This window comes from Podarcis melisellensis (genome assembly GCF_964234715.1).
Source record: "Podarcis melisellensis genome assembly, chromosome: 4".
Classification (NCBI taxonomy): domain Eukaryota; kingdom Metazoa; phylum Chordata; class Lepidosauria; order Squamata; family Lacertidae; genus Podarcis; species Podarcis melisellensis.
In genome coordinates this window covers 78,529,335-78,553,728 of record NC_138531.1, presented here as the reverse complement: position 1 = coordinate 78,553,728, position 24,394 = coordinate 78,529,335, and the positions used below count along the sequence as shown (strand labels likewise).

The following is a 24,394-nucleotide window of genomic DNA, read 5'->3' as shown; positions in this document are numbered from 1 at the left end:
CAGAATGTGCTTTTAAATGTATGGTGTAAAGGTAAAGGACCCCTGGATAGTTAAGTCCAGTCAAATTCGACAATGGCGTGCCGTACTCAACTCTGCTTTCGGGCCGAGGGAGCCGGCGTTTGTCCACAGACAGCTTTCTGGGTCATGTGGCCAGCATGACTAAACCACTTCTGATGCAACGGGACACTGTGACAGAAGCCAGAGTGCACGGAAACGCTATTTACCTTCTCACCGCAGTGGTACCTATTTATCTACTCGTGCTGGTATGCTTTCAAACTGCTAGGTTGGCAGGAGCTGGGACAGAGCAATAGGAGTTCACCCCATCACACCGATTCGAACTGCTGACCTTGTGATCGGCAAGCCCAAGAGGCTTGGTGGTTTAGACCACAGCACCACCTGTGTCCCTGTATTGTGTGTATGCTGTCACAGAAAGAGATGTGGAGCATCCCTGAAAAAAGCAGCTACCATTTGCTATCTTTATTCAAAGCTGGGCACTGTAGCCATGCAGACTGTGTGGCCCACACTGGTTCCACAGTGGCCTTTGTTAGTTCTGTAGGCCAGCAGAGCATTAGCCTGAGCTGAGGCTTTCTGTCAGGGCGCTGCACAATAGGGATTGGAAGTGCTGAACGTGCAGCATCCCCTCAAATCTGAGCTGTGCCTCTACATGCCTTTAGGGGAAGCATGATTCTTTAATGATGTTCTTTAAAGGCAACAGCAGGAATGGGTATTTGTTGGGGATATACAATTTCAACAAATGGCTTTCCTTGCGATAAGATAAACGTGTGGGCTCTGGTTGGGGAGGAGCTCCTTAAGGAGAAGATGTGGCATCTATTATATCTTTTCATGGGCACATCTCTCCTATTAAAACCAGGATTGCACCATCAAAGTAGGCACCTTGCCATACAAAGCAGATGGCTGCTGATGTATAGCGTGTTGGAGAACCGACATATGCAGGAATTTGGGTCCCGTCCAGGAATGTCAAAATGACAGCCAAAGCAGTTTCTGTGCTTTGATTGCTCCCATACACTTTTGAAATTGGGTTACTTGGAGAGTTTCAGAACTGGCTCTTTTTTAGGGGGTGGGATGCAGCATTTCAGTGCACCTGCTTTGCTCCTTTCGCTATACCAGGGTGGGCTGCAATTTAACTCCTGCTCTGAGAGCCATCGTTTCTTGGGGAAGGTTATTACAAGACTTGCTATGTTGCCCCTAGTTGTCACAAGCTGGCTGGATACAGAGGGGTGATGGGAAACATCAGCTGGGGAGCCCCCCTAGGGTTTTGCTGGTGGGACAACAATGAGTGGTCAGAGGGAGAAGAGGGAGAAGACTGGGAGGAGGAGGAGGAGGCGTTGGAAGCTGAAGAGGCAACAGGGTTTAGTGAGCAGAAAGAGTCTGTGGCAGAGAGCAGACCAGACGTAGAGGCAGGAGAGGAGAAGGAGGCAGGAGGCAGAGATGAAGCAGGCTGATGAAGAAGCCAGGGAATCTCCCCTTCCTGCTGTGACTAGCTCCCCTCCCTTTGGGCTCCCAGAACCAGAAGAGGTATGTAGAGAGCGGAGCAATGAGAGACAAGAAGATGGAGCTGTAGGCTACTGGGAAAGGAACCTCAGGGAGGTGGGACTCAGTCCTAGCAACTGCCTCATTATGGCAAGACCTATTGGGGAGAGTTGCTGTGACCACTAGGCCCAAGCTGTTTTCATTTTTTGAATAAAGAGTTAACTGACTCCAGGTCTTTTATTGCTGATGTTCGCTGACTCCTGTTCTTGACACTGGTGTAGCTGAGAATCTATAGGTCTCACTCTGACAGCACTTTCTTGCCTTCTTTCCACTATCCAAGCTGCTGAAAGTACTGTACTGTTGATATCAGGATAAACAATTCCCCAACATTTTTATATGGGGGTGGATTTTCATAAGGGAGGGGTGACTGGCTGTATGGTGTTTATGCCCTATTTGCTGGTTTTATTTCTGCTCCTACAATCTGGAATCCATTAAAATGATGGGCTTAAGTTGCTTTTTGGAAAAGTACATTGTCTTGAATATCCTTAAAGTAGAATAGTTAGAAATAGGGTAGAAATATAAAAGATGAATATGAAAATATATTCTCCTCCAGTAGTAGGAAAACATCTGTTGTATGCACTGAGATTAATGCCATTGCCTTACTGTTAATAATAAACACTGGCTCATTTTATTAAGAGGTGGTGGGTTTAAGCTAGCTTGTCTGAATACAAAAATTCAAGAACCTTTTGCTTAAATTTGATACAATTTGTTGCATACTCTTGCTTTAAAATAATAGCAATTTTGATGTCGGTATTTTACGTATTTTATTCTTGCACCCCTCTTACAGTGGACTTAATTTTATAAAATCATGAAATAATCTTGATAACATTGCACTCTTCTGAGAAATTCTTCAGAGGCCTCATCTGTATGCTTATCAGACCTCCAGGATGCTGCGCAGGTGTTTGCTTGAAAATGTGCGTCCGTTTGCAATAATCATAAAGTGTGAACTCTGACTTGAAGAAATCAGTCACTGATATTAGCTGCCTGCGGAATAAAATGATCAGTCGGCTTTATCTCCCTCTCTGGGTCTGTGTTTCCAGAAAAAGATAGATTGGGCTAGTACCATTTCTTACTACTCTTTTTGCAAACTCTTTTCTGTCCCTGCTCCTCCTCTGTTACATCTCTAAATTCAACATAGCCACATGACATGATGAGGCTTCTTGATTGCTGGCTGATAAACTCAAAGGCTAAATATTGAGCGTTGATTACAAAGGCACAGTCTAGTAATCTTAAAGGTTGATTGTCCAAAGATGAATACTATTGTCCCAATCTAAAAACCCTTCTGCCGAAGAATTGATGCTTTTGAATTATGGTGCTGGAGGAGACTCTTGAGAGTCCCATGGACTGCAAGAAGATCAAACCTCTCCATACTGAAGGAAATCAACCCTGAGTGCTCACTGGAAGGACAGATTGTGAAGCTGAGGCTCCAGTACTTTGGCCACCTCATGAGAAGAGAAGACTCCCTGGAGAAGACCCTGATGTTGGGAAAGACATTTCATTTTGTATTGTTGTGGTCCTTGGAAAAGTCATTTGTGGAACTGATGTCAATGTTTCCTGACTGAGTAGCTACTGTCTACAACATAGGTTTCACCCTCAAACAAATTTTGCCAGTTTGATTTTAAGCAGGACAAAATTTGGGAGACTAGGATTATGAGCCTGCATAGTATAGTTGTTAGACTAGCTCCTAATTCAGTGTAGAAAGCTATAGAGAACCATAGAAATGTAAAAACAAAACAAAATTCCTTCCAGTAGCACCTTAAAGACCAACTAAGTTAGTTCTTGGTATGAGCTTTCGTGTGCATGCACACTTCTTCAGATACACTGAAACAGAAGTCACCAGACCCTTCTATATAGTGAGAAGGTGGGGAGGGGTATTACTCAGAAGGGTGGTGGGAATGGGTGATTGGCAGATAGCTGTGATGAGCCTGTTGACGACTCTTAGCGACTGCAATAGGTCTTACAGGAAAAAGCAAGGGGTGAGAAGGTGAAAAATGGCTTTGTCATGTATAATGAGATAAGAATCCAATGTCTTTGTTCAGGCCAGGTTTCTCCATGGTTTTAAGTTTGGTAATAAGTTGTAATTCAGCAGCTTCTCTTTCCAGTCTATTTCTGAAATTCCTTTGTAGTAAAACAGCTACTTTGAGATCTTGTATAGAATGTCCTGGGAGATTGAAGTGTTCTCCTACTGGTTTCTCTGTCTTGTGATTCCTGATGTCAGATTTATGTCCGTTTATTCTTTGGCGTAAGGTTTGGCCTGTTTGTCCAATATAGAGAGCTGAAGGACACTGTTGGCATTTGATGGCATACACAATGTTAGACGATGAGCAATTAAATAGTCCCGAGATGGTATGTGTGATGTTGTTGGGGCCAGTAATGGTGTTGTCCGGGTGTATGTGGCAGCAAAGTTGGCATCTGGGTTTATTGCAGGCTCTGGTGCCAGTGTCCGTGTTAAGTCTGGTTGTAGTATTATTGTGGGTTAGGAGTTGTTTAAGATTGGGTGGCTGTCTGTAGGCAATGAAAGGTCTTCCTCCCAGAGCTTGAGAAAGAGAACTGTCATTGTCCAGGAGAGGTTGTAGATCTCTGATGATGCATTGTACTGTTTTAACTTGGGAGCTGTATGTGATGACTAGAGGTGTTCTGTTATTTTCTTTTTTGGGTCTGTCTTGCAGCAAGTTCTCTCTGGGTATCAGTCTGGCTCTGTTGATCTGTTGTTTAACTTCATCTGCTGGGTATTTTAGTTCTAAAAAGGTTTGCTGTAGATCTCTTAGGTGAGAGTCTCTGTCTGTAGAATTGGAACAGATGCGGCTGTAACGTAGTGCCTGGCTATATACAATGGACTGTTTGGTATGTTTGGGATGGTAGCTAGAGGCATGTTTGTCAGTCAGTTGGTTTACGGTATAAGGTGGTGTCTATGCGCCCATCCTGTATTTTTATAGTAGTGTCCAAAAAAATGTATTTCTTGCATAGATTGATTCATTTTTAGGTTGATTGTGGGGTGAAAATCATTGAATTTCTGGTGGAAGGTGTCCAGGGTCTGTTGACCATGTGTCCAGATGATAAAAATATCGTCAATGTATCCTGGACCTCTTCCGAAGGCGGGCGGGAGGCAAAAGTCTTTGTCCCCCCTGCCTGCCTTCCCGGGAGAGCGGGAAGGCAGCGCTGCGTTTTCTGCTCTCCCGGGAAGGCAGGCAGAGGGGAGCAAAGACTTTTGCCTCCCGCCAGCCTTCAGAAGAGGTCGGGGGACAGACTGTCCCCGGACCTGGTCTGAAGGCGGTTTCCATAGGAACGCATTAATTGATTTCTAATGCATTCCTATGGGAAACCGTGCTTCGCAAGACGAAAAACTCGCAAGATGAAAAGACTTGCGGAACGAATTAATTTCGTCTTGCGAGGCACCACTGTATATGTAATAATGCATAAAACAAATGTACAAGCAATTTAGCCACTATGTTCAGTTCTGCATTCTCCTCAGTGAGGAAAGGTTGCAGCACCTGGGACCTTTTCATTTAGAGAAAAGACAACTAAGAGGTGACATGACACATTATTATAGAATGGCATGGAGAGAAAATCTTTTCTTTGTGCATTTTCTCCCTCTCATGACAATACAGTTTGGATATCCAATGAAGATTTGGAAGATTTGGGGCAAGTAAAGGAAAGTAAATCTTTACATTACATAGTTAGACGCTGGAACTCACTTCCACTGGAGGCAGTGAGGGCTACCAGCCTAGATGGCTTTAAAAGAGGATTAGATGACTTCATGGAGGAGCTATTTAAGTCTGCTAACCACAGTGGCTTTACTCAGCTTCCATAGTCAAAGGCATTGTTGCTTCTGAAATGCCAGCAGCTGGGAACACAGGAAGGGAGAGTCCTTTGTGCTCAGACCTTCTTTCAGGTTTCCCACAGGCATCGGGTTGGACACTGCTGAGAACAGGATACTGGACTGAGATGGGACATTGGCCTGATTCAACAGGCTCTTCCTTTGTTCTTTATGTTCTTGCCCCACAGTTTCAAAAACCTTCTTTGTCAGATACGGAATTGTTTTTAAAGTTTCCTCTCTTCTGAGAGTATTATCCTTGACTCATGTTGTCTGTCTGCAGAACCAAAATGTATGTACTAACAAGATCAGTTTGCATATAATGGGCATTTTCTAGTACAATATTGCTTGGTACACAAGCAGGTCGTATTTGGGGCTGCCTTTCCGCCTTCCTACGATAATGCTACAATTAGTCACTACATCTGCTGTATTTCAAATGCTAACAGTATTTATTCAAAGCTGCATTTCATACTAAATAACTTTAAAGGCATTTCCCCCCGGTTGGTAATGAAAGAGCCTTCTCAGAAGAGATTATGTAACTTCCCCTGACACCTCATACTTCAAACAGAAGAATGACTTCCACGCTGGAAGCCAGCCAGATTTGTAAATTGAAGTGTTCTCTGTATAATAAATTTCACATAAGAGAATAACAGATAAGCACATGAATTTTCAATAAAAAAGACATTTGACATATTCTACTGGGCAAATAATAATAAAACATTTTCTTCTTGAAGGCAACTTCTTCTCTAATTTGAATTTTAAGCTAAATTGGCCAGAGAGAGGGAGAGAGATTCCATAGGCAAGCTGTCCAAATGAGCTTAGTAATCACAACACCATGAATAATAAATAGCATTAAGATTATGTGGATAGTTCATTTGAAATGAGATTTATTTACTTATTTTGTTAACAATGTATTTATACCACCCTTCATATAAATTCTAAGACTGTTTGCAGCAGTAAAATGTAACTTTAGAAAACAGTGCGTTGAAGCAAGATCAATTAAAAGCACTTCTAAATAAACAAATAAATAAATGTAGTGTTCTGTGACACTTTTGTCACATCAGCAGAAGTGGGCGCAAATTTGCATAAGACAATACATGGGCTATGCTAACTTCATTTAGAGTAAAATGAGGGGGGAAGGGAGATTTTGGAGAAGAATTAGTGGAACACCTCTGGGAACAAATCTAAATTAGAACTCGAGAAAATGTTTTAAAGATAGCACATTGCTGGTACATGTGCCCAGCCAGGTTATATAGAATCAACACAACCAATCTTTGCTGGCAGTAATGTAGTTTACCTAGCTCTCTAGTACACATGTGGTGTGTAAAAGCACATTAATCTCACATCCTATATGCTGCAGTACTTGACTGGTGTTTTGTGTCAGGCTGGGTTGCGGAATGTGGCATGCATATTACATAGAGGCCCGCCATAGAATCTAAGCAGTGACTTGAGACTGCATGTCTTAATTACTGTTTGCTAATTTGTGATCTGTTCTTTGCAATTCTGCACCAAAACATCTTTGCTTACATAGAATAATAATCATTCCTGCTCATCGGCCTGTGGTTTTCCTGTTCTCTTTTGACAACAGCAGGTTGCTTTTCTTTTGAATTTTTAATGTTGCTTCATTATTTGAGAAAAGGCCCAATATGTTTGTAGGAATCCATTCCGATTTCGGAACTGCTGCTTTCAGCTGGGACCCACACAGGTAAACAGCAAACTTTATGATGGTGTGTGTAGTTATAGCCAAGACACACACCTCTCTCACACACCTGCCTTGGTTGGAAATGTGTTTTCTTTCTTGCTCTAAAATGGATATATATTTATAATAAAATTTAAAGTTTGCAGAGCCAAACCAAGGCAATGTTTTCCTGCAACCAAATCCACATGTATGGATAGGGTGACTACTTCTTTAAAAGGCACAGGCATATAAATAGCACTGCATTGTGTTCTTTTTAATATGATGAGAGTAAGCACAATACAGTAGTTTTCCTGTGGAATTTTGTACAGTATATCACTTGCCTTATACCCCCCCTCGTTCTGTTGCGAGCACTGAAGCCACAAAACACTGTAATCTCTCAGTCTACTTAAGCATCCCATTTACTTCCAGTGCTGGCCTTTTTAGAAAATGTTTTAAAAGCACTGATTTCCATGCATATGCGAAGAGCACAGCAGGGATTATTTTCTGGGTTGGGAAATAGCTGAAGAGAATATACAGGGGTTGCAAAGCCTGATAATTTGTGATTAGATATGAGAATGAGATCAATATGGATGTGCTGATTGAAAGAGATTGTACTGGGAAACGATAATTTAAAAAAAACAGTGCAAGGCTCTATTCTGAGAGAATGGCAGTTTGCACTTGTTTCCTAGTAATATAGTAGGAAACTGAAATCACAGGCAGAGAAATGGATACGTTCCCCTTTCTTGCAGCCAACACAAGCCAGTTTGCTTCTCAATCAAAAGCACAGCTACTATTCTACTGAAAGAGGCCCTTCCCTAGGCAAGATGAGGATGCAGGAATGCTTGCACATTCTCAATGAAACTACAGCAGTCTTCCCTCAGCCTGGTACCTTCCAGGTGTTTTGGACATAATAAAGCATCACAAATACAGCATATTTTTTAAAAAAATAAATAGCAAACCACCAATAAAACAATTGCAATCTATAAAACACTATTAACAAAGTAGCAACTAAAAAAAAAGCTAAACATCTCAATTACAGCGAAAGTCATATTATGTGATAAACAAATCAATAGGGCATGTATAATCTATAAAACAACATTACCAAAATAGCAACTAATAATAATAATAATAAAAAGCTGTCAAGTTCACACACTCTCTCTCCCCACAATTCATAATCTTTCACTCATTTCAGTTCATTGAAAGACACATAAATACATATAACGCCCATTGTTATGCCAACTCAGATGCTGTGCTGGCTGATGTCTTTGGGCAGTGGGCTCTCAGGCCCCCTTACCAGTGGTAAGGTTAAGTGCTTTCTTTCCTGGCACTACCGCTCTGATCAAAGTTGGAGCCTCTCCTCCTTCTCCCATGACTGCTTTTTAAAAAAGTAGATCTGTTCACATCTCATCTATGTTAGTTCTCAGAAGACCAAGTAGAATAAAAATGAAGCCTTTTACCATTCCACTTTGTAAAAGGTAAAGGAACCCCTGACCGTTAGGTCCAATTGCGGATGACTCTGGGGTTGCGGTGCTCATCTCGCTTCCGGGTCATGTGGCCAGCATGACTAAGCCGCTTTTGGCGAACCAGAGCAGCGCACGGAAACGCCGTTTACCTTCCCGCCAGAGCGGTACCTATTTATCTACTTGCACTTTGACATGCTTTTGAACTGCTAGGTGGGCGGAGCAGGGACCAAGCAACGGGAGCTCACCCCGTCGCAGGGATTCGAACCGCCGACCTTCTGATCAGCAAGTCCTAGGCTGTGTAGTTTAACCCACAGCGCCACACACGTCCCATTCCATTTTGTACATAGCTGCATACACACCATACATTTCAAGTGCATTTGAAGCACGCACACACCCCTCAAGAATCCTGGGAACTGTAGTTTGCGCCTCACAGATCTATAATTCCCAGCACCCTTAAACTACTGTCTCCAGGATTCTTGGTTTGTGTGTGTGTGTGTGCATGCTTTAAATGTATGCTACGTATGTAGCCTTCCCGCTGAGTTGATTGAAAACGATGCAGTACATCCACTCCAAAGCAAGTACAATTTAACTTCATAATTACCCAAGTATTTCGGAGCAGCAAACTTTTAAAAAATTTTGGTGAAGGTTTGAAACTGCAAATACAGATCTAGCAATTTGTATCTATTTTTTATGAAGTTCTAATTAGCGTGGCTTTGGCTTCCCACAGGTTCAAACTTTGGAAATGAGGAGCAAACCATTCCTAAGGCAGCTGAGCCTTCTAAAGAAACACTCAAGGGGGCCAGTAGGACTCCACCACAGGCATCAAACAACGCAGCAGCAGCTGCCCGTAGGAGTTTACTTCCAGCGCCGAAGACTGCCGCAACACCTGCTGGTGAGCTTTTCAAGCATGCATATCGGAGTCCGTATAATGTACATATACATATACGTGCATGTTCCTAAAATGTGTGTTATGGCTTGGTCCTCATTTTCCGGCACTTAGAATTCTTCCACCTGCAGGGCACCAGGCTCTGCTCTGAGATATGGGTGGTGACTAAATCCTTCTCATTTTGTAAACAGCTGCTGCTGTTTAATGCATCCTTTCCTCCTGAAAGCATGGTCCTTTGGGATGTATTAATTTCCCTGAAAATTCCCTGTGAAGCATTTGCACCAGTCTATCTTCTGGTCATTGGTCATTTTGCTTGTCGTTCACACCAGTTTACCTTCAGGCCATTTGGCATTTTGCTTTCCCTTGAGGTTATTATTATTGATTTAATACATTTGTATCCCACTTTTCCTCCAAAGAGCTCAAGGTGACGTACATAGTTCTCCTCCTCCTTATTTTATATTCACAGCAACCCTGTGAGGTTGGTTAGGCTCAGAATGAGTGACTGGCAGAAGGTGAACTTCACGGCTGAGTAGGGATTTGAACCCTGGTCTCCCAGGTCTTGAGGGACACGGGTGGCACTGTGGGTTAAACCACAGAGCCTAGGACTTGCCAATCAGAAGGTCAGCGGTTCGAATCCCCACGACGGGGTGAGCTCCCGTTGCTCGGTCCCTGCTCCTGCAAATCTAGCAGTTTGAAAGCACGTCAAAGTGCAAGTAGATAAATAGGTACCACTCTGGTGGGAAGGTAAACAGTGATTCCGTGCGCTGCTGTGTTTCTCCAGAAGCGGCATAGTCATGCTGGCCACATGACCCGGAAGCTGTACGCTGGCTCCCTCGGCCAATAAAGCGAGATGAGCGCCGCAACCCCAGAGTCGGCCACGACTGGACCTAATGGTCAGGAGTCCCTTTACCTTTTACTCCCAGGTCTTGGTCCGACACTCTAACCACACTAGCTCAGATATAAATAGGGCTAATAGGGCTCGCGTCCACCATTCCTTTTAATAATGCAAACCAGTCATTTATCTTTATGTTTCCCTAATTTACTGATATTTAACAGTAATGTAATTAGCATTGTGAGGACTGCCCATGGCTCAGTGGTAGAGCATCTGATTTGGTCCCAGGTCCAATCCCCATCATCTCCCGGTAGAACTGGGAATGGTCCCGTTGCTGGATCAGGCCAGTGGCCCAACTAGTCCAGCACCCTGTTCTCACAGTGGCCAACCAAATGCCTGTGGGAAACCCTTGAGCAGGATCTGTGCACAAGAGCGCTCTCTCCTACTGCGGCTTCCAACAATTGGCATTCAGAAGCGTTGCTGCTTCTGACGAAGGAGGCAGAGCTTAGTCATCATAGCAAGCCATGGATAGCTCTCTCCTCCATGAAGCTGCCCAAGCCTCTTTTAAAGCCATCCAGGCTGGTGGCCATCACTGTGGGAGCAAGTTCCATAGTTTCACTAAGTGCTGCATGAAGAAATTCTTTCCTTTGTCTGTCTTGAATCTTCCAAAATCCACCACTGTTGTGGTGTTATAAGAGAAGGAGAAAAAGTTACTTGTCTTCTTCTAAACTAAGAAGTCCCAAACACGGCGACCTCTTGATCGTTTGGGTTGCCCTTTTCTGAACGTTTCTCAACTCTCTAATTTAATTTTTGAGGCAAGGCAACCAGAACTGTATACAGTATTCCAAATATAGTCATGCCATAGATTTGTACAGCTGCAATACGATGTTGGCAGCTTTATTTTCATTTCCTGACAATCTGGAGAGCTGCTGCCAGTCCGTGTAGACAGTACTGATCCCAGTGGACCTGTGGTCCTCCTCAATATAAGCCAGCTTCGCCTGATGCTGTTTTATCTCTCTTATACACGCTCTATCACGCTTATTCCTGTCAATTTTTCACATTACTTAAGGTGACAAAGCACAAGTAGGTGCTTGGGAATCATTATTTTTTATTAAATGAGGAGAGAAAGGGTAAAAAGGCTAAAGATGAGCTGGAGAAAGGAGGAAGACAGCATTGTGTTTCTTTCACAGCAGAGCTCTCTGGTCCAAGACAACAAATGTGGTCTAACCACTGCTATTTATTTTCACGTCAGATCTGATATTTAATTGTGACACTTATCTAAGCACAGGTTAAAAAGCCAAGTGTGCGACCAGCAGTGACATCAAGCTTGTTGTTGAAAGGAGAGGAAGTTTTGAATTATTCTAGATAGAGGATGTATTGCATTAGAGAAATGGCTGGTTATACCGGAATTTGGCTTTGGGCAAATATACATTGTCATTATAGCTTTACCTCCACCAGTAGTCATCAGGGGGCAATAATGGGACAAGGCAAGGCAGGGGAGAAAGGAAGACCTCACTTCAAAATATTTCAAGAACTCATTAAGGAATAATCTGCCCCTTCCTCCTTTCGGCCCCTGCTGGCTGCCCTTGCAGCTGTCAGCCACTGACAACAGTCCTGTCAAGAAAAAAATGATAAATACCCGTTCTGGGGGAGGTGTTAAGTGAGGCTGCCAGCCTCATTTTTCTGAAAGCCATAAATGCTAATAAGAAACTTGCCAACATTCTTCTGGTGGAAATCAAAACATCAAGCAGCCCCCAGTAAGAAGCAGGTGAAGCCTGGAAATAAGGAGCTGGAATCAGCTCCACAATTTTGGTACCTAAAAAATACATAGCTTTAGGAAAATATGAAACTATAAACTGGGGGTAGATAGGGGAGAAATTTGATTCAGTTCACATTCAAAGGGGAAACTACCTAATTCGCAGTTTCCAAAACAACTGAACCGAAATACACCAATCCTTCAAAATTCTCACTGCTCTGAATTTTGCAATGCAGTTGCAAAATGCCCAGTGATCTGCTAGGATAAAGTGTGCATACAAAATCATGTATTAGGAAAAATAACATACAAAATGCATTATATTAGGGAAGATTTTAATTTGCAAAAAATGTGTATATTGAGACTAATTTGTACTAAATTTGTACTAATTTGTGCTAACTAAAAAGATGGTGAATTTTTATGAAGACTTTTTTTTAAAGAACACCTCAAACTGATGTGGGGATGTGGAGAACTTCAGACTGGAATAATGAGAAACTAAGAGAAACTGAAACAGACATCCCTACCATAGGCCTGCATTTATTTTTAAAAAAATGTAATGCAGGAATATCCTTCATGTCACAAAAGGAGGTTCACATACCTGCCACACGTTAAAAAAAGACATGAGGGCATATGGACTAGCCTCATCTTCCACACGAGGGGGGACCCTGGCCCAACCAGTCCTGCCTCATATGGAAGCAGAGCCCTTCACACCCTGGCCAACCATACAGATGGAGAAGAGGAATGGTTGCTGCAGATGTCAGTGGTGAGGTTGGGGCTGGTCTAAAGCAACTCCACAACCCTTTTCATGCATTATTTCAAAGCATGGGGAGAGTCATCAGAACACCACCACCATCTTAGAATGCACCTAGCTCAGGCTCAGCAAATCAGCACATCTTTGTACAATTGTTTGGGATTATCTGTCCTTATAAGTAATGATGGGAAGTTGTTGGCTGAGTTGAATGCATTGAGCTGTCTCCATCTATCCCAGTATGGCCTACTCTGACTGGCAGGGTCTCTGGCAGAGGTTTTTGCCAACCAGATACCAACTTGAGATTGAGCAAACAGTTTAACCTGAGACTTCCTGCCTCTGGGCTCTGATCCATCAGCTTCATGGGAGAGCATATGAGCCGTGAAAAGCACTGAGGTCTGGTTGAGATCTTTCTCCTCCCAATTCATAGAGGAAAAGATTGATCAAATCAGTCTAAATATGAGGTAGAATAGCTTCTTATAATTACTATTTTAAAAGTGTTTTCTGATGGAAATGAATTAATAGGGAGAACAAAGGAAGCTGCTTCATGCAGGATCCATTTATTTGTACATCTTGGCCAGTATTGTCTGCTCTGACTGGCAGCAAGCTCTCCAGGATCTCAGGCAGAGCTCTTTCCCTTGCTACCTGATCCTTTTTAAGCTGGAGAATTCAGGGACTGAATCCTTGTCGCTGAGCTGTGATCGCTCCCCCACAACACCTGAGGGCATATCCAGATGAATGAATCCTACTTTTTATTGATTTAAAGAAGCCAATGCTGAAGTAGAGAGAAATGGATGCATTTATGTTGTCATATCACGAGCCTCAGTCCATTACGTATGTGTATACACCATGACCACCCTCATTGTGTGAAGGAGGTGTTTATTATTTATAGTATTTATTTATGCAATTTAAAGACTACCCTATAAATGGATATATCTGGGTGGCATGCAAGGATTAAAAGAATATTACAACGAGACAGAATCAATACTGTACCATTATAAAATCACAAATCATGTTAAAGCAGAAGACAGGGAAAGAAGCTTTGCAGCAGCTCATTGATTTGAAATGGAGGGCCAAGGAGTAAAATCTACAGATTTAAAACCAGGGGTGTATTGACTCCCAAGCTAACAGGGCTAAAGCCCGGGACTGTTTTGCACCCAGCCTCTAATGTCTCGATCAGGTGCTTCATGCGGTGCACACACCACCAGTCAGCTGTTAGGTGGGACAGCACCCATAGAGGGCAAGGGAGAGGCAGCAGAAGCCAGCACTGTGAGGACGGGAGACGAGAGCCAGCCAATGAGAGTGCTGGTGGTGACCTCTGCTAGGCAATCAGCTCTGTGGGAAGAAGCCAAGCCAATCTCAGCTCAGCACAAGCAGCAAGTACGGGTGAGAGCCTCAAGATGCCCATCACCCCATTAGTTCTTCTGCCCAGCAGAGAGGGCAGGATTCCTGGAGCTTGTCATCACTGTGATTCTCTGGTAGGAAAGAGTGGACTGGCAGACCCCACATCACATTCCCACAAAATGTCATCTCTTGGACTATAGTAATTCACCATTTTAAGGTGGAGACAGACATAATCTAAAAAGAGGACCAAGCATGAAGATGAAGACGAAGAGGAGGAGGAAGAAGAAGAGGAGGAGTTTGGATTTGATATCCCGCTTTATCAGTACCCGAAGGAGTCTCAAAGAGGCTAACAATCTCCTTTCCCTTCCTCCCCCACAACAAACACTCTGTGAGGTGAGTGGGGCTGAGAGACTTCAAAGAAGTGTGACTAGCCCAAGGTCACCCAGCAGCTGCATGTGGAGGAGCGGGGAAGCGAACCCGGTTCACCAGATTACAAATCCACCGCTCTTAACCACTACACCACACTGGCCAACTTTCTTCCACCTTCACAAGCTGAGCTCCACCCACAGTAGTGGACGGCATGGTAAAGGAGAGGCGCTCACCTGACCTCCCAGCTGGTGAGTCACTGCTGCTTTCCAGTAGGGGGAGGGGGGCAAGGTGGCAGGGGGGGCAGCACCATGCAAATGCACTGGTAGGAGCACTGGATTGGTTCAGCCAGTGAATTTGCACTGCACCAACCTGGCCACTGCCTCACCCTTCCGTATCCCAGTAAGCAGCAAGAGTCACGTATCTTCAGACCAGCACACTGTCCACTACTGGACATGATCAATAGGGAAGTACCAGTAAACTCAGGGAAACAACAACAGTGTTATTGTTTGAACCCCACCCATCTGACTGGGTTGCTCCAGCCACTGTGGGCAGCTTCCAACAGATATAAAAATGTAATAAAACATCAATGAAGACCGAGCGTCCTCAGAGGTCATGGAATGCTGACTGCTGAGGGGGAAACAGGATCTAATGGAGTATTCTTGAATAGGGCATGGGTGGCTGTTGGGAACCCTGAACAGGAACACACCACACTGCAATATTTTTTTGGCAAGTCCCAGTTGTTACAGATAATAATAATAATAATAAAATATTAAAAGTGCAGAATTGCGGTGACTACGACCAGTGGCTGCCACAAATGAACAGAAATGGCTTTTGAGAGATTGACTCCGGAAAGGAAAAAGTATGTTTGAGCTGGGCCAATGCTCTAGAATATTACATCTCTCTTCCCTCATTATTCCCCATGGTGTATGGAATGAATAGCAGTGGGTGAACTGCCTTGCATGCCATTTAGCTTCAAATAGGAAACATCTGAAAGGAAGGGTTTCACCATAGCGCTTGGAATGCATGCATAGCGGAGGAAAGTGCATCATTGTAACAAGGTGTAAGTGGGAAATTCATTTGCAAAGGAACAGCTTCAAGCATCCTAATGAGAGGAATGCAACCCTGCAAAGTTCCATTTGAAATATGTCATGTGTTGGGTTTTCCTAGAAGAGGACTGTTCCTCCTATACAATCTCATTTAAAAGGGAAATATAAATCCCGGGTAGATAGCAGATCTAGTATTTTCATGAGATCTGCTTGTCATCTAAATTAGGCAACGGGGTACCGATAATCTTTAATTAACACAACTAGTATCTCACCATTTTGCTGCACCACAGCAATTCAGACCGTCAGAAACAAAACAAAAGAGAGAGAGCGAAGACATGCGCCTAGCATGGGACAACAACATTAGAAAATAATTGCCATGCAAATTGCGTTGATGACAAGAGTTGATTGCTTTTCTTCCACTCTATGAAATGAGTAAATTTAATTAGATTTCACTGTATTACACCATCCACTTATGCATATTTGGAACTTTCTCAATTTTGCATACTTTGCTGGCATGTCAAAGATTAAACAGAAAAAGATTACAGAGGAAGAGGAGGGAGGGAAGATAAGAGATTGGGGGGGCAGGGTGAGAAAGCATGGGATCTGTCCTTTCATACTCTAGTGAAATAATTGTGCTGCATGAGGAAATGTTGTGAGACATGTTTTATTTATAGAAAGTTGGTAGTTTTCAAGAGAGAAGGCAAATATTGGTCAAGAGCTTTGGAAACTAAGGTACTCTTACTTGCTTATTTAAAATATGCTATCTCAGAGAATGATCTAGATGTGGGAACTAGTCTTGTCACTGGTGCAAAGGTAATGGTCACAAATAACTGGGAAAAGAACATACTTCCTATTGAATCTGAATGGATCAAAATGGTTTGTTCCATTGTGTCAATGATCAAATCAACCTACTATAAAAGAATATAGTATAGAATCTGCCCAGTAGGTTTATGGAGAGAGGGGTGTTTTTTTTTAAATAAAGCTCAGGAATAATGTTTAATGACAATTATCTGCATTGCCAAATCATGCCCTGAACTGGATCAGAGGGGTGGTTTGCACCACATTGGAACCTTTTAAGGGAGAAAATAATTTTCAATCCTAACCCTGTCTATTCAGAAGTAAATCCAAAGGGAAGTAATCCGAGGTAACTGGGGCTAGGATTGCAGCCTTAGCAAGGGGAAGAAAAGCTGGAGCAATGATCCACTGCCTCCTCTTAACCTTCCAATGGCTCTCTTGGGCAAAAGAAGAGTATGTCAGCTGCCCACAATCACCACTCACCAACCCCCACAAAGATACATGGCCTTTTTGCAAGCATGTGATCTAAAACTTAAAATCAGGTCTACTTTGACTCTTACGTACATATATAGCCTTTTTAATAAAAAGACAAAAAAAGTACAGGAAAATAAGTCACTTTCGGTTGGTTGGTAAAGGACAAAAATAATTACTAGCAAAAGAGTCAAAGTCAAGAAATAGAAAAGAACAAAAAATGAATCTTCCTAGGCTGACAAATATACAGTTCGGTCCTTGTTTGCTTACTTATTCATGTTATTTCCATCTTGTCGAGTAATTCTCTAGTGAGAACTGGATTGTTCTTTTCTCATAACCTTTTCATATTTCTAGCTTATCTCATCTTGTCTCAAACAGTGTGTGCAGTAATGGCTCATTACTTAGGAAGGGCATGACTGCTCGCGAGCATTGGGGTGATGGTAGGAAGGCAAAAAAGTTAAAATTATTTATCTTGCTCTGCAGAAGGCAAAACAAGTCTCTCTCTCTCCCCCCCATTAGTAGGTAGCTTGGAAACTCCATTAATAATGTTTCTGAGGGTGGTTTCATTCAAACTTATATCAGGTAGCCACACAGTGGCCATTTTTTGACATATGTAATCGGCTTACTATACTAATATGCATAAATTCCCATAAAAAAACAAAGAAGAGGCCTCTGCCAGATCAGGTCAAACGTCCATCTAGTCCAGCCTCCTGCTCTCACTATTAACCTTCAGCCATCTTTTGAATACCCTTCTTATGGCAACACGCCCATTCAGCTGTTTGTTTCCCTTTTCTAGATGAGCCAATCGTTACTGGGATTGATTTGTGGTCTATGTTGCACTCAGCTTCGACAATTCATGTGATTGGGTGGTGTTTAGAAACCTTTGTAAATTAAATAATTAAATAAAACATTATAAACTCCTTGGCTACAACTTTGCAGACAGTTTGGCTGCTGAAATTCCACCGAATCCAACCCCTAATGGTCCTTGGGATGGCAGCTTGGACTTAACCAGAACTCACATTTTGACATGCATAGTAGTGGGTTATATTGCGCCATGTACTCTTTCAGACATTATGAAAGTTTTGAGAAGCCAGCAGCAGCAGTTGTTGTTGTTGTTGTTGTTGTTGTTAGTATTATTAGTATTATTATACCACCCTATACCCGGAAGTCTCAGGGCAGTTGACAGAATAAAATATTTAATGAAATAAGTTAATTATCCAAATGCAGAATTGCAAAAAAATATTCTTGTTTCTCTCCTACCGCTTCCAGTTACAAAGCATTAGAGCCACAGATTTCATTCTTAGCATTCTCTTTATTTGAAGTCACTGAAGATACATATCACATAGATGGCGAGTTTTTAATGTATTGTGACAGTAGCTTAGTGTTCCAGGTTCATATACCCTGCAGTAAAATACGCCTGATCTATTTGTCATTTTTCCCTGTACATGCACAATAAAGATGTAAAAATGTATTATTTGAGCATCATTTATCTTTCATCTGAAATGATTGCCCAATTTGACCTTGGTTTCCGCCTCCCCCCCCCCCATTATTGCCCATTGTTATGTAGCCTGAAAGTAAATAGGTTTTAAATGCCGAAGGTAAACAACAGACAATGTGTCCTTAAAAATGCTCAATGACTTGTCAACCTGTTTCTAAACCTATCTACCTAGAAGTAATGTGGAATCTGTTTCACAGATTCCACATTTGCTAAAGCCCTCTTTATGCATCATACCTGTGTTTATGAGTGTGTGTGTCACATGTGTGCGTGCATGGAACGCAGGTCTTGGTGCAATCATATATAATGGTCCTGCTGCAACTTCCACATGACCTGCTGCACTTCCCTTCCCTGTCACATGTACAATTGAACATGCATACGGCACATGAAAAGTGTTGATGTAATCGCAGTCAGGCAGAAAATGAAGGCCCTTTCACACAGCTATGCTTCCCATTCAGTCACATGCAAAACAAACATCCGTTGTCTTAACCTTTTCAACAGGCTCCAAGAAAGAAGTACAGAAAGATCAAGAGGCCAACAGACCCACAGTTTCATCCCCTAAGAGACTGGTTGTATCATCCACCAAGCTCCACTCACCAGGTATGTATAAACCAAACACACGTGTTTTTAAGGACTGTTTGAACTTTGCCAATATTTAACGTGCATCAATATTGTGTGTCGGCAAAAACTTGTGCCATTGAAAGGAAGCATACACCAAAAGCTGTTCTATTCGAAACAAGTCAATGCAGTTTTCAAGCCAAATTTCAGCAGGCACATAGACACCTGCTGGCACCGTACTAATGACTCATGACTTTGGTAGCCCTGGTCAGATACGTGAGTCCCTCCCGAACCCAGAGAATGCAGTTCTGACATCTCATTAGTACAGTGGTACCTTGGGTTACATATGCTTCAGGTTACATACGCTACGGGTTACAGACTCCGCTAACCCAGAGATAGTACCTCGAGTTAAGAACTTTGCTTCAGGATAAGAACAGAAATCGGGCTCTGGCGGCACAGTCTCAGCAGGAGGCCCCATTAGCTAAAGTGGTGCTTCAGGTTAAGAACAGTTTCAGGTTAAGAACGGACCTCCGGAATGAATTAAGTACTTAACCCGAGGTACCACTGTAAAAGGAATGGGAACCAAATTATCAAGAGGTGAACTTGCTTGGATACCCCTCTGACTTTTCTGCTGGTGATGTGAGGAGCAGGATGTTGATGTGCTGGTTCACTTCTGGTTTTGACTCTCAGGTCAGTAAGGGAGCTTAAAATGGCTCTGAATTTCCATGGAGTTTGCATCTCAACATGATATATGACTGTTGATTTGGTTCTCTGATGGAATGGGCGAGAGGAAGAGGGTTCTTTACACTGATTTGTACATGAACAGAAAATCTATAGATGATAAATGGCCATCTGTCAGGGATTCTTTAGCTATGATTCCTGCATTGCAGAGGGGTGGACTAGACAAGGGTGCCCACTTACGGTAAATAAAATATTGGGGGAGGCAGGTAAGTCCCTCTCCACATAATAAATAATAGATCACAAGACCATTTGAATGGCAATGCCCATCAAATTTAGAGTTGGCTCCTATGGGACTAGATGACCCTTGGAGTCCCTTCCAGCTCTAGAATTCTATGATTCTCTGAAATAATAAACTTCAAACTTGCAGCTTGTGCAGCAGGCAAACTCTGCTATGCCACTTGGCAAGCAAATGATGGCCGGTTAAGTCTTTGAATGGAATAAGCCATTGTTGTTAACTGTTTAAAATAAGGCAAACTATTTGAAACACATGATTATACATAAATAATCAACAACTCTTAACAGTGGCGGCGGTGGCAGCAACAAACCCCTCATAGCAGTAATGGGTCATTACATTCCTACAAAATTTCAGTTGTTTCTACAGATACCTTCAGAGGACAAATGTAATCCTGATATATTGGCACCTGTGCGCCAGATACATGACTGCACCTAACATTTTCCTTCTGCTCAGTGTCAACAGACCCACCGCTGAATTGCGGAAATTGTATTCTAAATCGCTCCATAATTGGAAAGCCAATAGGTGGGGAGGGGTGGGCCAGAGCAGCTGTCTCCACAGGAAGAAGCGAGGCAAATGCACCAAGCTTTGTGCATACATGATTCTGTCGGGCTGCAATGTTTAGCTACTAATCAGTTAGATTAATTGAGTGGAACATTTCTGATAGGTTATAAAAAAATGACCCCAATAAATCAAATTTAAATTACATTTTTATATAAGAGCTTACAAAAGCCATCAGGAGTGTGTGGGGGGGTTGTGTAGGCACTATCAAAGAAAAGCTATACCTCTTTCTTTCTTGCATTGAAGGCTGTGCTCTTCTAAGGACTAGGTGAAGTGTAACACTGATTGCATGCAGGCAATTAATGTGCATTAAAAAAAAGTACATTGCTACTGTATGGATCAGGACCAGGACCGTGATGGGTGGGGGTTGTGTTTTCCTGACAAATCTCTCTCTCTCTCTCTCTCTCTCTCTCTCTCTCTCTCTCTCTCTCTCTCACACACACACACACACACACACACACACGTAAACACCCCTACTATTAGTTCTGCAAGGGAAGATTCCATTGAGTTGATTATTATTGATTTTATTGGAATTTGTAGTGATTTTATTGTGTTTTTAATTATTTTTATTGGGCCATGCAGTGGGTTTTAAGGAAACCTTTCCATGTGCTATGGGTCTGATAGCTGTGGGTGTGCAAACACAATCACACACACACATCCTGTAGTGGCTATTTATTTTATATTTTTAAAAAAAAACAAACGTGCAAGTTGATTGCTTATTTGTAAACTGCTTTGAGGTCTTTTATTCAATTATGTGGTGCATACATGTTTTAAATAGTTTTTTTTAATGTAGTTTGATCCTATGATAATCCATAATGCAGAATATATGTGCATAATCTAAAACAACAACAACAACCCGGAAAGTATAGCCTTTTATTCAGAGCTATTTTTATTCAAATGCAAAACCTAAATGGACTTTTATCAGTTAAAATTTAGACAATTAACAAATCAAAAGTTTATTTTGACAGCCCTTTGGGGGTTGCAAAATTTGACATGGAGTACCAGAAGATGTTTAATACTGGAAATATTTTTATTAGCCTTTTCAATAGCACTTAGCGGCCATAAGCCATTACCAAATTCCACATGCTTCAGCGCCATTTATCTCAGCAGGACTCAGGCATCCATAACCTTGCCCTAGATGGTGACTTATTACTTAAAATTAATAGGATTTCTTTGAACCCACAGTCTCACCTGACCCCAAAAGACACTTTTTAAAATAGAATTGCATCCTTTCGTAGGCTTGAACCCTTTGTTTAGCTTTTTTCCAATCTTTCAAAAAAGTGAAAACAAATTATCCTCAATTTAGTGGGAGTTAAAATGATTTCAAGGAGACATCCATTCAGTCTTTTAAAAAAATGGTACTTGAATCTTCATAATAACCTTCAGGCACTGTGTTTTCTCATCATGTGTTCTTGCAGAGGGCTGAAGGTTATATGGGTTTACATACGTATCTTTACATATTTGCTGCATTGTGCTGGATTGAGACTCTTTCAGGCTTAGAGTAGACTAGCCTTTCCCAACCTGGTGCCCTTCAGACATTTTGCATTACAGTGGTACCTCGGGTTAAGAACTTAATTTGTTCTGGAGGTCCGTTCTTAACCTGAAACTGTTCTTAACCTGAAGCACCACTTTAGCTAATGGGACCTGCCGCTGCACGTTCTCATCCTGAAGCAAAGTTCTTAACCCGAGGTACTATTTCTGGGTTAGTGGAGTCTGTAACCTGAAGCGTCTGCAACCCGAGGTACCACTGTATAGCTCCTATCTTCATAAGCACACAAGAAGAGCCTGCTGGATTAGGCCAATGGCCCATCTAGTCTTTCACACAGTAGCCAAATGAATGCCTGTGAGAAGCCCCAAAGCAGGACCGGAACACAATATCATTCTCTCCCCACCTGCGACTCCCAGCACCTAGTAATGAGAGACTTACTGCCCCGAACAGTGGAGGAAGAATCTAGCAATCACGACTAGTGTCCACTTATCCTCCATGAATTTCTCTAATCCTCTTTTAAACCAATCCAGATTGGTGGCCATCACTACCTCTTGTGGGAATGAGTTCCATGGTTTAACTATGTGTTGAGTGAAGAAGCACTTTCTCTTATCTGGGATAGAATTTAGCTAGCCAGATACCACCATCTTGATCGCCTTGTCCAAGAATGAGATATTCGTTACCAGGCAGTAGTTATCTAAAACCTCAGGGTATTAGGCGGGCCTTTCTGAATCCGTCCCAACACCACCTTAACTTTATTGAAGTCCCATTGTGTTTAAATAAATAAATGTGTCTATTCAAAGCATGACAAAGCCTGGATCCAACCATCAGAAAGGCTTTTCAGTGTTTTCTTTAATGTGCAATAATCCTCTCCGGTAGACATACTGCTTGTATTATTTTATCCTAAAAATCCAAACCTGCTGTTCAAGTGACTGAAAATATTTTATAGCAGTCATGTCTGTACCCATTAATATGTCTCATTCTGCTTCTCCGTAACACCCCAGAATTTCACAGCTGTTAAAGGAGCGTGGCAGAAAGGAATTTGGAATTCGTCCCGACATCAGGAGTGCATTTTCTGTCCTCTATGTGAAAACAGCAGAATGGGGACAGAATATGCATACTGAGTTGTTCTTGTAGCCCCAGGTGAATAGAGGAGTTCAGGTTTATCCCTAAGGACAAAAACCACTGTTTAAATTACAAGGACATTTCAGAGTATTCGGAAGGACAACTTAAAGGCTTGCACTTCAAATACTGTAAGGCTGTGGGGAATTGGTGAAGACGATGGACAAAATTTCAGGGAATTTTCCTTAATTAAATCCCAGCCAATTTAGCTGTGGAGTCCTCAAGGAAGTCACTGCGAAGCAGCCTCACTGACCTTGCTATTATACAACTTTTGTTGTCGAGTGAATTCTAAGCATTTCAGAGACGAAACATGTGTCTCTCCAAGCCCTGCTGTGGTTTCTTTTATCCATAATCATAGGGAAGATGGGCAGCTTGATCCTAGAGGGATTCAGCGGCAGGTACAGCAGAGATTTGGAGCAGCTATAAGTAATATCCAAAGTATGGCAAAGGCGGCATAGAAATAATTGGCCCGTATGCTAACACAAGCCACCCTGACCTCCCACTGAACAGAAAACAATTTCTTAAATGCCAAAAATCCGCAACGGCAGCTTTGAACTGGCACTCCAAATCTACCGCGTCCTCGGCTTAAGTCCTTTACAAAATGTAGTAGCAAGCCAAGCTACTCACCTTAATAAACCATACAGTGCAGGAAACCCAGTCATTGCCACACACTGTCCTTATCCTGACTTTGTTATTATTATTATTTACATTTGTATACCACCATAGATCTCAAGGCAGTTCACAGCGTAAAATAAAAAAACAAATGTAGTAGACATGAGTAGATAAAACAAAGCACCATAGCATGATGACTAAACTCAGGACCAGTGGCGTAGCGTGGCTTGTCAGCCCCCGGGGCAAGGCAAATAATTTGCGCCCCCTAACCCCCCCAACCCGTGGATTTGTGCCCCCTAACCTGTGGATTTGCGCCCCCTAACCCTAACCCCCAGATGTTGTGCCCGGTGCGGCCGGCCCCCCCTGCACCCCCCACGCTACGCCACTGCTCAGGACTGTGGTTTGTTTAACCTGAACAAGCCAGGATCGCTAGCTAGCCCTTAGCCATATAGCTACTTGTGGCTTGCAAATTCTGGCTTCTTAGGGTGAAACAAACCACAGTTGGGTAACAAATCCATCTGAGGATAACAAATCCATCTGACATATGAAGCAAGAGCAATCTGGCTATGTGCATGAGTACACAGTTCATGCACAGTATGTTTTATTAAGCCACTATTAAGCCACACCTCCTGGCTTAGTTCTATGTGCAAACGCAACCACTGCCTCCCCTTTCCCCCCATTTGTCCTTTCTGTCTGGAACTCTTGCTTGGCACATCTGTGCTGCACAAAGGCAATACAACGGCATTGTAGGCAGCAGCTGCAACACAGACAGTAGTATTCTCTAACAAACATACTGGGATGCTGGGACCTGGTTGTGTCATCTGCTTCCTCCATTTA

The 24,394-nt window shown here is 42.5% G+C and overlaps 1 protein-coding gene across 2 annotated transcripts in view; it reads left to right on the top strand.

The window, feature by feature from the left end:
- The window catches only part of MTUS2 (microtubule associated scaffold protein 2), a 292,374-nt gene that overhangs the window by 212,635 nt on the left and 55,345 nt on the right, over window positions 1-24,394 (top strand). For both annotated transcript variants that reach the window (XM_081909297.1, XM_081909296.1), the window contains 2 exons: window positions 9,234-9,398; window positions 18,747-18,845. In XM_081909297.1, coding sequence (XP_081765423.1) covers window positions 9,234-9,398; window positions 18,747-18,845 — 264 coding nt within the window. The remainder of the gene's footprint in view (window positions 1-9,233; window positions 9,399-18,746; window positions 18,846-24,394) is intronic.